Below are 14,651 nucleotides of genomic sequence, written 5' to 3' on the forward strand. Positions count from 1 at the left end.
ATCAAAAATTTAAGTTACAAATTAATTTTGCAATTGCTTTTCCTATATTTCTTATGGATATTTTAAATAATTGTGGTTGACAAATAAGAAGATGCAATGAATGAAAGAGTGAAAAATAAATACATTACAAAATTTTTTTTTATCTATAATCAAAAAAATTGAACTTATTGACAGAAGCATTGTGAGAAAACAGACATTCAAACATCAAAATGCTATGAAGGAATTATAAAGAAATGGGAATAGTATAAGAAATCTATTCTACATACCAAGACATATATACATATTATTATGCATACACATGAAAATTTAAAAGAAAGTAAAAGGATACAATACTAGCAATTATTAATTAAAATAAACATACAAACCTATTATTATTCAGTTAACTCAAACTATCTTATTTACTTTATTAATACAATGCCAAAGTAAATTATCAGCTAATCAACTGGAAAATTTATAAGAATATTTTATCAACACAGCTGTATATAACAGGCTTAAAATGGTGGTAAACATTGATTTATTTTGGTATTTTTGTGAAATAAAACTTAAAGCTTTATCAAAGGATATTACAATTTCTTTTATTGTTTAAAGATTTCTTTCAAGATTATCGAAAAAATGGAGCTAATCCGCAAAAAAATAAAATAATGCATGACATTTTTGTTTCATCCAATGTGTTTTTTTTTTTGGGGGGGGGGAGCTATTTCACAATCAGTGAATATATGTGATAACATTTCCGATAAATCACTGAATGCATTAAAGGGAGAATGTGATGCAAAAAGTTTCAATACTGCAAAAAGATTACTTTAAATGATTGTTCTTGAAATAAAAATCTAAAATCGACTTATTTTTGAAAATCACATTTGACGTTTTCAGACTTAGCATATCATCTTCTGTATTCCTTTCAAATGCAATATTAATGGTGATTTTTTTAATTGACTCACAATTTTATATGCTTTCCTCTTTTAGCATGACTAATAACTGTCTGTTTTTCCATATTACTTAAACTTATTATCTTCTTACAAAGCAAGCAGTACACAGCAAACGGATTTTGCGAAACTTCTCTAGCCTATTCAGCCAAGTCAGGATTCTTATTTTTGCATGTTGAATCTGTATTAAATATGGATTTCGAGCAAATCATTGTTTTAAAAAATTCTCTTATCTACTCTGAATAAGCTCAGAATTTCTCAAATAATAAATAAACCATTCAATAAAAGTCGTGAGCGACTAAACATCACAGCAATGTTTTTGGCAAGCTGAATGTTGCTATTCTCAAAAGAGAAATTTATTTTATTCTTTCATACAATTATAGCAGTCTTGTATGTCCTCAAGCTGCAATCCAAGAATTTCATCGTAAGAAAACAACTGTCTCTGAAATCAAAACTAGGCAAATCTATACTGAAAAAAAGGGGATCGATTAGGAAAGAGTCAAGTTTGCATGATTATACAGTTATTTCGCTTTTAGTGATATGGCTATTAGCTTATATTCTTGCAATGTTCATAGTTCGGTATTTTTGGGGTTGATAAAAAAGTAACTAAGAATTTTTAAAATCCTTATATTTTCCCAGTTTTTAAAGAAATTTTCAAATTTCCCTGTTTTTAGAAGAGTTTTTAAATTCCCTATATTTTTCCAGTTTTCCTTGTGCCATGTCAACCCTAATTTATTATTAAAATTATTCTTTTTAAGGTTAAAAATTAAGAGTCGAGTTTTAATGCAATCAATACCAAAACGGAAAAAAAATTATTAATTTGCTACATTTTTCAATAGACTGACAATGTTTTAAAAGTAATATAATGATGTAAATACCACTGGATGTAACTATTATCTATGTGCACATAACATTAAAATCGTTATTATTATTAAATACCATTAAAACATTTTGAAAGATTAATGGAATTTTTCTCAGTCTAGAACTATTAATCAATTTAGATAATTTATGATCACAGTGAGCTTCTTGAGGCCTCTTTTTTAATAATTATTGTAATTTAATAATCATAACTCTGTAGAGATATGCTTTTTAAATGCATATATCATGGAAAAAATTACTGAATAAAATTCTTGAAAAATTTAACTTAATAATTAGTTAGAGATTGCCTTGCAAACAAAGCATTTAATTACAAGAGTTAATAATTAATGAATAATAAATTTCAAATAAACACTTTATCATTCAAAAGATTTTTATTTTTTACGTTTATTTATTCAATAATTACGATAATATACTTTTTTTAATTGACTTGTCATAACCTCAGCCCAGTATCTCTATGCAGCTGCCTAATCAAAAATTAGCCACTATCTAGAGTTTGTGAAATAAATAAAACTCTATTTCAGATTTTTGTGTAAAATATTTGTTCATGGCAAGTTTTGCCTAATGAAATATGTAGCATTTTGTATGAAATTTTCCAATGATGTGTATCAAATATCATTTAGAAAAGGACAACTATAATTAGTATACTTTTGTAAAGCAGTCAGCCACAATAACAAAAAATAAATTATAATATAATGGCATTGGAAAGCATTTAACGTCAACCTATCGAATAATGTCTTTTTTTTACAAAACAATCTACTTTTTTTAAGTGAACTTGGATTAATGTGTTCTGCATTTTAATGTCTCTGAAAATTTTCAAAAGAAAGGCAAAAATTTCATCTGGACAAAGGAAAGATTAAAAATTAGAACAAGAAAGAAGAAACCTTAAATGTAGTGATATTTTGATGTGTATAATTATGATTTTTAATACTTGTTACAATAGTTCTTATTATGTAAGACCATTGAAAATAGCCGATTTTTTTCCAAATAGTCTTAAAATTTTAATTTAACACTGTTTCTTCAGTTTTGATAAATTAATTACAAACATTAGGAGTATGATAACCAGTACAAAATGTTCTGACTTTTCTCTTGAACAGAATGATATACTGCACAAAAGTATCTTAGTATTGCATGAAAGAGAAATCAAAAAGAATTTAACATTTTTGCAATAATAAACAAACAGAAGTGGAAAAATTGGCACAAGAAATAAGAAAGTGTATGCAGAAATTAGATAAAAAATATATTGTTTTGGTGCATAAATATAAAAAGAATTTCAATATTAAAGAAAAACTAAAGGTGTTTTTGTTTTATTTTAAGTCAGAAGTATAAATATTAAGTAGAATACAAGAATGATAATAAAAAAAGTACCCTTAATACACTAACTTTTGTTTTATTTACCCAAAATAGAAAAAAAGCAACTACAATTAGGGCTAATTCATAGAACACTAGAATTTTTTTTTTAAATGTAATATAGTTTTGCTCATATTGCACATTTTACAATTAGAAAAATTCACAGAACTGTTCATAATGATAGATTAAATCATACAAATACTTATTAAAAAGTAATATAAATATGGAAAAAACTCAAAGTAACTGCTTTTTATACAAGTAAATATAATCTGATACAGGTTTAAATATTTTTTTCAACAGCTAAGGATTTAGAGGGAAAAAATAAATTAAATAAGTTTTAATGCTATAACTGATGCTAGACTTTTTCAATTTAAAAAAAATGTTTTTACAAAATTAAAAGTAATTACAAAAAGAAAAAGAAATATAATCTTGCAATAAGAATAAAAAGTTCCAATGTAAAATAACTACTTTAATACAGAAAAAATTATTCATGAAACTCTTCTCAGTATGCATCATATCTTTTAAGTGGTGAAATTATTAATAAAAATTTCAAGCAAAATTACAGATAAAATTAATTGTAAAAAAGATTTACCTTCAACTTCAATATGAACACCATTTTCTTTTTCACTCTCAGAATGAAGTTTATACTTTGTATCAGAAATATTTGAAACACTGAAAAATAGAATAAATATCCGATTAAAAATAAAATTTAGATATTTTTAAAATATATAATTCCAACAATAAATATTAATAGATAAAAATTTATCAAAATGTTTCTCATTTTGAGTAAATGATATTCGCTTTTCCAAATTTTAGCAATGATTTAATAAAAATTAGACGAATCCCTACAATGATTTTAAAAAAAAATTTAATAAACCATAAGTATAAAAATGTTCTAACTACTTACTTCAGGAAAACATCTTCCATAGTAGTTATAGTTACTCCAAAAGAAATAACACCAAGTTCAATCTTTCTGTTTTCAAGTTCTTCAAACATGTCTCCAAACCCACTAATGGTATTTGTTGACAGATTAACTGAAATATCTTTCTCAAGTTCATTTCCTAGAGTAACTTCAGGAATATATTTCTTAATAAGAGATATCAAAGCATTCAAATCAAAATTGGTATCTTTCACAACATGTAGATGATATCCAGTACCTAAAAAAATATTTAAAAAATATTACAATAATTATCAGGTCAAAAAAATTAAGCAAAAAAATATTTATAAAATTTATTAATTGCCTTGAAAACATTATAAGCCAAGAGCAAATGCTTTTAATTACACAGTTCAGTAGTCAGTCATACTAGGCTAAAAATGAATGAAAAAAGTAATAAAGAGTTGATAAGGTCTTGTTCTTTTTTTCTAAATGCATAATCTCAGATTTGTAATCTAAATAGAAAGTCTTCAGTTCATTTTAATCTAAATAGAAATTTTAGATCTGTCCAAAAGTTAAATAATATTTCTCTATACTGAACAATGCTTGGTATAAAAAACAGTAACAAACTAAAGTTTAAGAAAATACAGAGAGAGAAAGAAAATATTTCAATTTACATCACAATTGGTTCAATATTATTTTTTAAATTATTTAACACTGATAAGTAATTTGTCCATTAAGTAAGCCCTTTCATATGCACAATTTAAATATACAGATTCAAATTATTTCATAAAATAAAATAAAAAGTATTCTCAAAAACAGTTTCCACTGGTATACACTAAATATATTAGATATTATAAATGTGACAAATGTTTTGCGCAAATACATATAAACGTGATAATCATTTTTGACATCACTTACATTACATAAATAAAAGAGTTTCTGTTTAAATTTAAAGATAAAAGAATATCAATTATGAAAATCATCAATTTCTGAAATCAAATTACCATAACTTTCCCCATTTGATATAAAACATTCATGCCTGTAACAATCGAAAAACTCAAAAATCAATTAAACTTGCAAAAGTTTGGAAAATTTTGCCATTTTAAAAGTATAAAATTTGAAAAATCATTTTAAATTTCTTTTATTTTCTGAATGCTTAAAACGTCTCTATGGTCCATTTTGCTTTGCATGCAGAAAATTTTAATATCAATGGCTTCAACTTATCTGAAAAATTTTCCGGAAAATCTTTTTCCCAATAATTTAAAATAATATATGAATGTTTAAAATAATATATTGGAATTAAATTATCACAACTTATTTAAAATATTGCACCCCCTTTAATTAACTTATTATAACAACTACGTAAACAAATTTGCGTTAAAATAAGTTACATACTTTAAGTTCTAATGATTGTCATGAAGAATTTAAAGTCATATTTAAAAAATCATACCAAATTTCTGTTTAAGAAACATGGGCGATCCACAGCACTGAATTTCTCCTTCTGCCATGATGGCTATTCGATCGCCTAAAACATCTGCTTCCTCCATGTAATGGGTAGTCAAAATTATAGTACGGTTGTGTCTGATTTCCAATAATGCATCCCATACATTTCGTCTAGCTTCAACATCCATACCAGAAGTTGGCTCATCCAAAAATAATACCTAGAAAAAGTGAACAGTTAAAAAGGCTTTCTATTTTATATTACATAGGGAAAGAGAAACTTAAAAAAAAAAAAAGCTGTCAAATCTACAAAAATCCAAAATGGTAATGAATATATAAATTTTATAAATAAATCAAAGTTCAAAACTTCCATAAACTTCATAAGAAATCATCCAAAAAGTTATTTATAATTATTTTTTTATTATGATCATGACATTACAATTTCAGCCTTTAATAGTCAGGAATCTCTTTTTGTCACAGCAAATCAATTTAAATAGTTACTGACTTAATGTTAGCAATTAAATAATCATTGGAATTATCTAATTTAAATAGCTATTTGAAATATTTACAAAAAATTGAAATTGCATAACATAACATATAAAATGTGCATTAACAAAGCTTTGTAATTTAAAGAAAGAGAAGAAAAAGCTGTCTATTTAATCAAATTTTGTAATTGGAAGAACTGAACTAATTTGCTGCAAAGTAAATAATGTTTACATTTCTTATATATTGCAACTTAAGAATTGTGGAAGTCTTAACATCATAAGCAGAATTTAAAACATTTAATATATTTTATCCTTAATAAATTTTAGAAAAATAATCAAATATCTATAGTTTAACAAATTCATTTTCAATGTTTTAAATCCTTACAGTTCTAAAACATTATGGTATAAATTATAATAATAACTGTAAAAAATATTTTGATAGCTGTTCGGTGTTGTGAAATGATTGTATGGTGGCGCCCCCAAAGTGAAGCGAAAATAATTCTGTAACGCGAGAGTGGCTGTAGAGAGAGAGTGTGGAAAACACGCAAATAAAATGGAGTTGTTCTAAAGTCTCTGCCATCTGATTTGTGTTGTGAATTACCTTAAATGTGTGCGTAGAACTGGCGAAATAACATGGTCCGTCGAGCCGGAGGTGGCTGGGACCAAAGAACAAAAATTTTGAGAATAGTGCATTGAAAATTAATTGAAAACGAAAGCGATAGTCTTGTGTTGTTCAGAGTTCAAGTTTGGATTTCATGGAGATTCAGTTGTTATTATTACTTGGTGAGAGGTTAGTTATTCAAATTTTATGATATTGATATTGTTATATCTAGTGTTTTAAGATGTAATTAATTTGTGTTTTATTAATTTCATTTGTGATTGAGTTAATTTTTGTAAAAATGAGTATTACTAAGTTTAAAAAAGAAGAGTTAAAGGCTATTGCTGAGGAGTTAAAATTACCTATACCTGATAATGCTAAAGTTCTAGATTTAAGAGAGTTAATACAGGAGAGGAAGATTTATAAAACAGATAAAGAATCGTATCAAACTATTGTTGACTGTGTACTTGAGGAAATAAACGAGAGAAAAGATAAACTTGAGCGGGAAAAATTAGAAAACGAAAATCGACTAGAATTTGAGAGAATTAAACTGTCCCAGTTAGAAAAGGAATTAGAAATTGCAAAATTGCGTGAACAATCTCGAGAGAGTGAGCCATCACAAAATGACATTAAAACAATCGGAACAGAGTGTAATGTAGAGAGTTTGATTAAGAGTATTAAAATTCTAACTATTCCGATTCCTCAGAGAGCCAAGTCATTTAATTTATTTTTTCAGTCGATTGAGAAGGCATTTAAAACCAAAGATGTTCCCGAGAAATTAAAACCCGAAATTCTTTTAAATATCCTTGGAGAGAAAGCGTGTAATTTAATGGTTTATCTTCGAGAAGAAGATTTGAGTAATTATGATAAACTTAAAGCCATAGTGTTAAAGGAGTTTCAACCAACACCCCAAGAATGTCTAAATCACTTTTAAAAGGCGCAAAGGTTATCAATGAAAGTTATGTGCAGTTCGCATCTAGATTGAGTGCAACCTTTGAATACTATTGTCTGTTAAGGGAGGTAAAAGACTTAAAATCAATTTGTGAATTAATAGTGTCAGATAAAATAATCGAGACGTTGGATGGAGAATTAACTACTCATATTGGCGTAAAACAAGGAGAGACGTGGTTTAAACCACATGAGTTAGGCCGAGAATGCGATATTTTCATATCGTCGAAGGGAAAAATTAAAGGAGAACAAAGTTTAATACCTAATTATAAATCTAAATATGAACCGTGGCGTTATGATGTCGGTAATCAAAATAATAGTCGTGGGTCAAAAAATACTTCAAGTGTTTATCTGTCTTCCATTAAAAATGCGAAATGCATTGTAAATAGTTGTAAAACAAAGGAATCCCACCCGCTCGTATTTGTGTCCTGTGTTCAAATCTCTTAGCGTTGACGAAAGAATAGATATCGTGAAAATTAATTGCTTATGTTATAAATGTTTTTCCTCAAATTGTTTCGTTAAGAAGCCGTGTAGAGCTAAAAATTGTTTTTGTGGGAAACCGCACAATAGATTAATTCATTATCCCAAAAGAGATAACTCTTCCGCCCAGACACAAACTGCAACAGGAGCCAATGATTCGACGCCGTTGAATCCAAATGTACATGCTTACGTCAGTCAGAGTCAGGGAGGGTCAGCAAATATTGCCTTCCCCCAAATTGAGAGCGAGAGAAATGCATCAGTAGTGGCTACGAGTTTTTTGCAAAACAAAACAAAAACAGTTTTATTGAGCACCGTGCGATGCTTAATACGAGACAGATACGGCACAAGACATGAAGTGAGGTGCCTCCTAGACGGAGGAAGCGAGTCAAATTTTATAACGAAGGATTGTGCGGATAGATTGCAGTTGAGGAATGAGAAAATTAATTTACTTGTATCTTGTTTAAATGATTCATCAATGACGGTTAATGGGTGTGTTATGGCAACCATAAATAATCTTGATATGAGTTTTAAAAAAGAGCTTAATTTGCTAGTTGTCAAAAAAATAACCGATTTAATTCCGTCAAGAATGATTAATGTTTCAATTGATTTACCTAACGATATTGAGCTGGCAGACTACAAATTTAATATTCCTGGAAAAATTGATGTTTTATTAGGCACGGAAATATTTTATGAATTGCTTAGGCCAGGTCAAATTTATACAGGAGATTCTCGACTATTTTTGCAAAATACAGTGTTCGGATATGTTGCTAACGGAAGTGTAGATGAGGAGGTGAATAACAAAATTCACTGTGGTTTAATTCGAGATAGTGATTTAAATACAACATTAAAGACCTTTTGGGAGTTAGAATCAATAGGTGTCAAGGACGAGGGTATTACTAGTGAGGAGGACATGAATTTAGAATTGTTTAAGGAAAATATATGTTTTAAAAATGGTAGGTATGAGGTGGGACTCCCATGGAAAAGAGATAGTAATGAGTTGAGCGATAATTTTGATTTAGCAAAAAGATGAATCGGCAGTCTTATGAGAAAAAGGCAAAATGATAAGGTGTTGTATTCTGAGTATTGTAAAGTTTTAAAGGGTTACCTTGATGAGGGGATAATTGAGACGGTAACAAATCCGTTTGCTTCAACAAATAACCCAGTGTTTTATCTTCCTCACCAAGTGATAATAAAAAATGAATCTCTAACAACAAAATTACGTATAGTTTTTGATGCTAGTGCACATGAAATAGGACAATTATCGCTGAACGATTGTTTACATCAAGGAGTTAATTTAAATCTAAACATTTTTGATTTGTTGATATCCTTTCACTTGAACAAAATAGCAATTTTAGCTGATATGGAAAAAGCCTTTCTCCAGATTTCTTTGACTCCAAAAGATAAAGACGCAGTTAGGTTTCTTGTGGCTAACAGTGAAAACGATGTTCAAGTGTATAGATTCAATCGAGTTCTTTTTGGTGTGAACTCGTCTCCATTTCTATTGGCCGCAACTATAAAAACCCATATTGAGAAATATAAGGAACAATATCCCATTACTGTGCGGACACTCGATAGCTGTTTTTACGTGGACGATCTCGTCGCTGGTGAAGACGACGTATCATCAGCATTTGACTTGTCAAACACAGCAGCAAAAATCATGGATAATGCAGGGATGAATTTGGGGAAGTGGATTTCAAATGACTGTGATTTAATGAAACAATGGCAGACAGAACATTTCGACCATTTAAATATTAACGCTTTCGTGAACCAACAACATCGTGTTTTGGGACTTTCGTGGAGTCCTCAAAATGACTATGTTAGTCTTAATTTAAAAGGTCTATTGGACTTCCTTCTGAAAAGGAAAAATACTAAACGATTCTTGTTGATGGCCGCAGGCAGAATATTTGATCCAATGGGATTTGTATCCCCATTCACTATAAGATTTAAAATCTTATTTCAAGAAATCTGGCAAAGTAAAACAGACTGGGACGAAGAATTACTGCCAGATGTTAATGAGAAGTTTGAACAGTGGTGTTCAGAAGCGTCTTTCTTAGGTAAACTTCAGATTCCTAGATATGTCCTTGAGTGTGATAGTGAGAATCCCCCAGAGTGTGAAATACACACATTTTCAGATTCTAGCATTAAAGCGTATGGAGCTGTCTTATATTTAAGACTGAAAACTCCTAACAAAATTTGTGTGTATCTTTTAGCTTCAAAATGCCGTGTGGCTCCTCTAAAGCCATTATCCCTTCCATGTTTGGAATTAATGGGTGCGTTACTTGCTGCGAGATTGGCAAAAGAAGTATCAAGAGTCCTCAGTGAGAAAATACCAGCAACCAACCACTTTTGGACAGATTCCACTATAGCCTTGAGTTGGATTCAAGGTTCCAGCAGCAGATGGAAAGTCTTTGTCGCCAACCATGTGAAGGAAATACAATCCTTGACAAACAAAGATACGTGGCAGCATTGTCCTGGAAAGGACAATCCATCTGATCTTCTTACGAGAGGCATCAGCGCCGACTCACTGTTGAACTGTGAGAAGTGGTGGAATGGACCGAGTTTCCTACATGAAGAAAATATTGTCCCTAAAAATGATGATGTGATACTTAGTGATGACAGTGTGTGTCAGGAAGAACTCAAATCGTCTGAGAGAAAAACTTTCGCTGTGACTTTGGACAATAGTTTTTTGAACAAAATTCTTTCTGTATCTAATAATTTCCAAAAAATTTTATGTGTTCTTAGTTATATTTACAGGTTCATCGATAATTGTAAGCAACCATTTAACAAACAAATTGGACCATTGAAGATATCCGAAGTCCAACAAGCGGAAACTACGCTTGTTAAGTTAGTGCAACAGGTAGAATTTGAATCAGAATTAAAGGACTTGTCCACTAAGGGTATGGTTAGCCCTCAAAGTAAGATAAAAAATCTCTCTCCATTTCTAGACTCTGAAAAGGTACTAAGAGTAGGAGGTAGACTGGCACATAGTAATTTAAATTATGACAAAAAACACCAAATAATTCTTCCTAAGAATCACAAGTTAACTAATTTGATTCTTGAATTGACTCACAAGAGACAATTGCATGTAGGTCCACAAACTTTATTGTCTATTGTTAGACAGAGATACTGGCCCTTAAATGGTCATAATATGTGCAGGAAATTAGTTAATAACTGTACAATTTGTTTTAAAGCAAAACCCGTTACTTGTTCACAAATTATGGGTCAATTGCCAACCGAGAGAATTTCTCAAAATTTTCCTTTTAACAAAGTGGGAGTAGATTTCTGTGGGCATTTCTGGATTAAATATCCTAATCAGAGAAAAGGTGTTTTCAATAAAGTTTACGTGTGTGTTTTCGTGTGCATGGTCACAAAAGCATGTCACCTTGAATTCATTTCAGATCTAACTAGCGAAGCCTTCATTGCGGCTTTAAAACGATTTTTTAGTAGAAGAGGAAAATCTGAACGTATATTTTCAGACAATGCTTCCAACTTTGTAGGAACACAATTAGAGTTAAAGAGACTGAGAAAAATTCTGAGTAATAGTAACAATAATATGAGTAAATTTTTGTGTGATGAACGTGTTGAGTGGAGTTTCATTCCACCAAGAGCACCAAATCATGGAGGCCTCTGGGAGGCTGGAGTCAAGGCCATCAAATATCATATAAAGCGAATTGTCCCCTCTACCCTTTATCATGTGACCCTAACGATTTTGATGTTTTGACTCCTGGTCATTTCCTTGTTGGTCGTCCGATTTCAGCAATTGTTGAACCGAGTTTAACTGAACTGCCTGATAACAGATTAAAGGTATGGCAAAAACTAACAAAAATTGTACAACAGATTTGGAAACGTTGGTCAAATAACTACCTAAGTACACTTCAAAATCGAAATAAATGGTTTTTTGAGAAAAATAATGTAAAAATAAATGATATGGTAATTTTGAAAGAAGAAAATTTGTCTGTGTGTAACTGGCCTCTTGGTCGAATTCTTGAAGTGTATTATGGTAAAGATAATAAAATCAGAGTAGTGTTAGTGAAAACTAAAAATGGAGTTTTTAAATGTCCTATTACTAAAATTTGTATTTTACCCATCCCAAATGAGTAATTTGTGCGAAAATTTCTCTTTGTGTTATGATCACTGGTTGTTTTTGAGTATTATACTTGTTACCTTTTGTGTGAATTCAACTGTGTATATTTGATAAATTGAGTATTTCTTGTTTTTGCAATGTTGTATACTGTTTATTGTATTAAGTGGTATGTGTTCATTTGTATTGTTGTTGTTTACTTTTAAGTTTTTGAATGTATCATTCAACCCGGGGATGGATGTTCGGTGTTGTGAAATGATTGTATGATGGTGCCCCCAAAGTGAAGCAAAAATAATTCTGTGGAGAGAGTGTGGGAAAACACGCGAATAAAATGGAGTTGTTCTAAAGTCTCTGCCATCTGATTTGTGTTGTGAATTACCTTAAATGTGTGCGTAGAACTGGCGAAATAACAATAGCAAACAAAATAAGCATACCTTTGAGCCACCAATAATAGCAATCCCAAGACTTAATTTCCTTTTCATTCCACCAGATAAATTTCTCACTAGCTCAGTTCTTTTGCCAATCAATTTCAACATATTCAAAACGTCAGTTGTTTCAGAATTGAGACTCCTCCATGGTACTCCTTTCATCTAAATTTGATCATTTAAGACTTATGATTAATAAAAGTCAGTTCATGAAAGCAATGTTTTAGTGTTATTTTTATAAATATTATAACAGCATATTGGCATTTAAAACACAAAATAATTTTTAAAACAATTACAATATTTAGTTTTAAAAACAAGCATAACTTTATTTAAAGGTTACTAAAATCAAAATCTCCTATTTATTCTGACAAGATTAATTTTGACGAATAAAAAATTCATAGAACAAATAAATATTATCTTTTCTTTTAATTTGGCAATGAAATTTTGGAAAATTTAATGAAATTACTAATATGAAGATATGTAAAAATATAATTTTCAATGACTTCAAAACATTATAAACAAAAAAAAAATGAGATAAATTTGCTTAGTTTATTATTTTCTGAAATCAAAATTTCTGTACACAACACTGAAAAAAAATTATGAAAAAAAAAGTTAAAAGTTTGTTTATTTTATTTTTTTTTTCATACTTCTTTTCCAAATTTCTAAACATTAAAGAACAAAAAAATAATCAGTTTATGTTTACATAGCTAATTTTGCTCTTAATTTTTATAAATGAAAAGACAACAAAAATAATTCAACAAATTAAAATTCTTATTTAAATCTAAATATTTTTATACCACATTCCTTTTTAGTAAATAAAGTTAAAAGAAAAAGAAATAAAATTTTGAATTCAAAAAACTTACTGCAGCATAAATTCTCAAATGTTCCTCAACTGTAAGAGTATCATATAAAACATTGTGCTGAGGGCAGACACCAACACCTCTGCGGGCTCGTGTTGTTTCTGTCAATATATCCATACCATTTATTGTAGCTGTTCCAGTTGTTGGTTCATACAAGCCTAACAAATATAAAAAACATAAGAAAATAGCTAGTTAATATCTACTTAAAACAAAAACAAAAACTTTAAAACACTCCCATAGCAGAAATATCAAAGATAGCATACGCCTTTCAAACTTACCTGTAAGAATATTAATGGTAGTTGTTTTGCCAGCTCCATTATGTCCAAGAAGGGCAGTAATTTGTCCTTGATATATATTTAAAGACAAATCATTCACTGCTAATTTGGTTCTAAAACCTATACGAAACTCCTATTAAAAAAATATCAAAATAAATTTCAGAAAATGGCTGATATTTTGAATAATTTACTTTCAAAAATTGGCTACTTTTTTGCTCATTGCAAAACACACATACACTGCATAAAAAAAGCAGAAGGGAACTAGATTTTTGAAGAAAAATTAGGTATCTTCTAGTTTTATTGAAATTATTTTTATGAGGAATATTTTACAGATCCTTTAACAAGAACATTTCAGTATAATTACCATGTTCAATATAATTACCAGTATAAAGATCATATATTACCATGTATCCATATAATTACCATGTTCAGTATAATTACCATGTTATTCAAAAATAAAATAGAAACGAGCAATAGAAATAGTTTCTAACATTTGAAAAAGGATTAAAAAAATAAAAGGACTATAACACAATCACATGGCAAAAATTGTTCCATGATTTTCCCTTCAATTCAATGAACTTTCAACTTGAAGTTCATTCATGGAATCAAAGTGTTTTGCAACAGCATATACTTGCTTGAGATGCAACAGCAACTCAACCATTGTACAGAGGTTTTCCCCTATGTTAAGACCAGAACTTTTAGCTAGCATTGGTAACATCTGCATATTATTTGCAACAAACCAATTTCTAATTTCATTATCAAAGTGAACGGAAGCTCCTTCTTGTTGGAACAGTAACTCTTTTTCTCCCAAATTGAAGCCATATGGAGGAGGCTGAGATTTTAGCATTTGAATATTATCTTTATGCTTCTGTCTACTATGAAGAAAGGCCAATCTTGTTTTTGCTCCATATCCTACTGCTAAACAGAACATTAAACTTCCTCCCCCATTTGAGTTAAATAAAATTCTTCTTTATCTTTCAGTGACAGTAACATAGTATTCAGACAAAGCCAGTAGTATTCATAACCATCCCAA

At 29.4% G+C, this 14,651-nt stretch overlaps 1 protein-coding gene across 1 annotated transcript in view; it reads right to left on the reverse strand.

The window, feature by feature from the left end:
- The window catches only part of LOC129966077 (retinal-specific phospholipid-transporting ATPase ABCA4-like), a 61,280-nt gene that overhangs the window by 22,456 nt on the left and 24,173 nt on the right, over nucleotides 1–14,651 (reverse strand). The window contains exons 10-15 of the mRNA XM_056080446.1: nucleotides 13,622–13,751; nucleotides 13,347–13,501; nucleotides 12,493–12,648; nucleotides 5,477–5,687; nucleotides 4,057–4,306; nucleotides 3,742–3,821 (exon numbers count right to left, since the gene is read on the reverse strand). Of these exons, the coding sequence (XP_055936421.1) occupies nucleotides 3,742–3,821; nucleotides 4,057–4,306; nucleotides 5,477–5,687; nucleotides 12,493–12,648; nucleotides 13,347–13,501; nucleotides 13,622–13,751 (982 nt within the window). The remainder of the gene's footprint in view (nucleotides 1–3,741; nucleotides 3,822–4,056; nucleotides 4,307–5,476; nucleotides 5,688–12,492; nucleotides 12,649–13,346; nucleotides 13,502–13,621; nucleotides 13,752–14,651) is intronic.

This window comes from Argiope bruennichi, chromosome 4 (genome assembly GCF_947563725.1).
Source record: "Argiope bruennichi chromosome 4, qqArgBrue1.1, whole genome shotgun sequence".
NCBI classification, from domain to species: domain Eukaryota; kingdom Metazoa; phylum Arthropoda; class Arachnida; order Araneae; family Araneidae; genus Argiope; species Argiope bruennichi.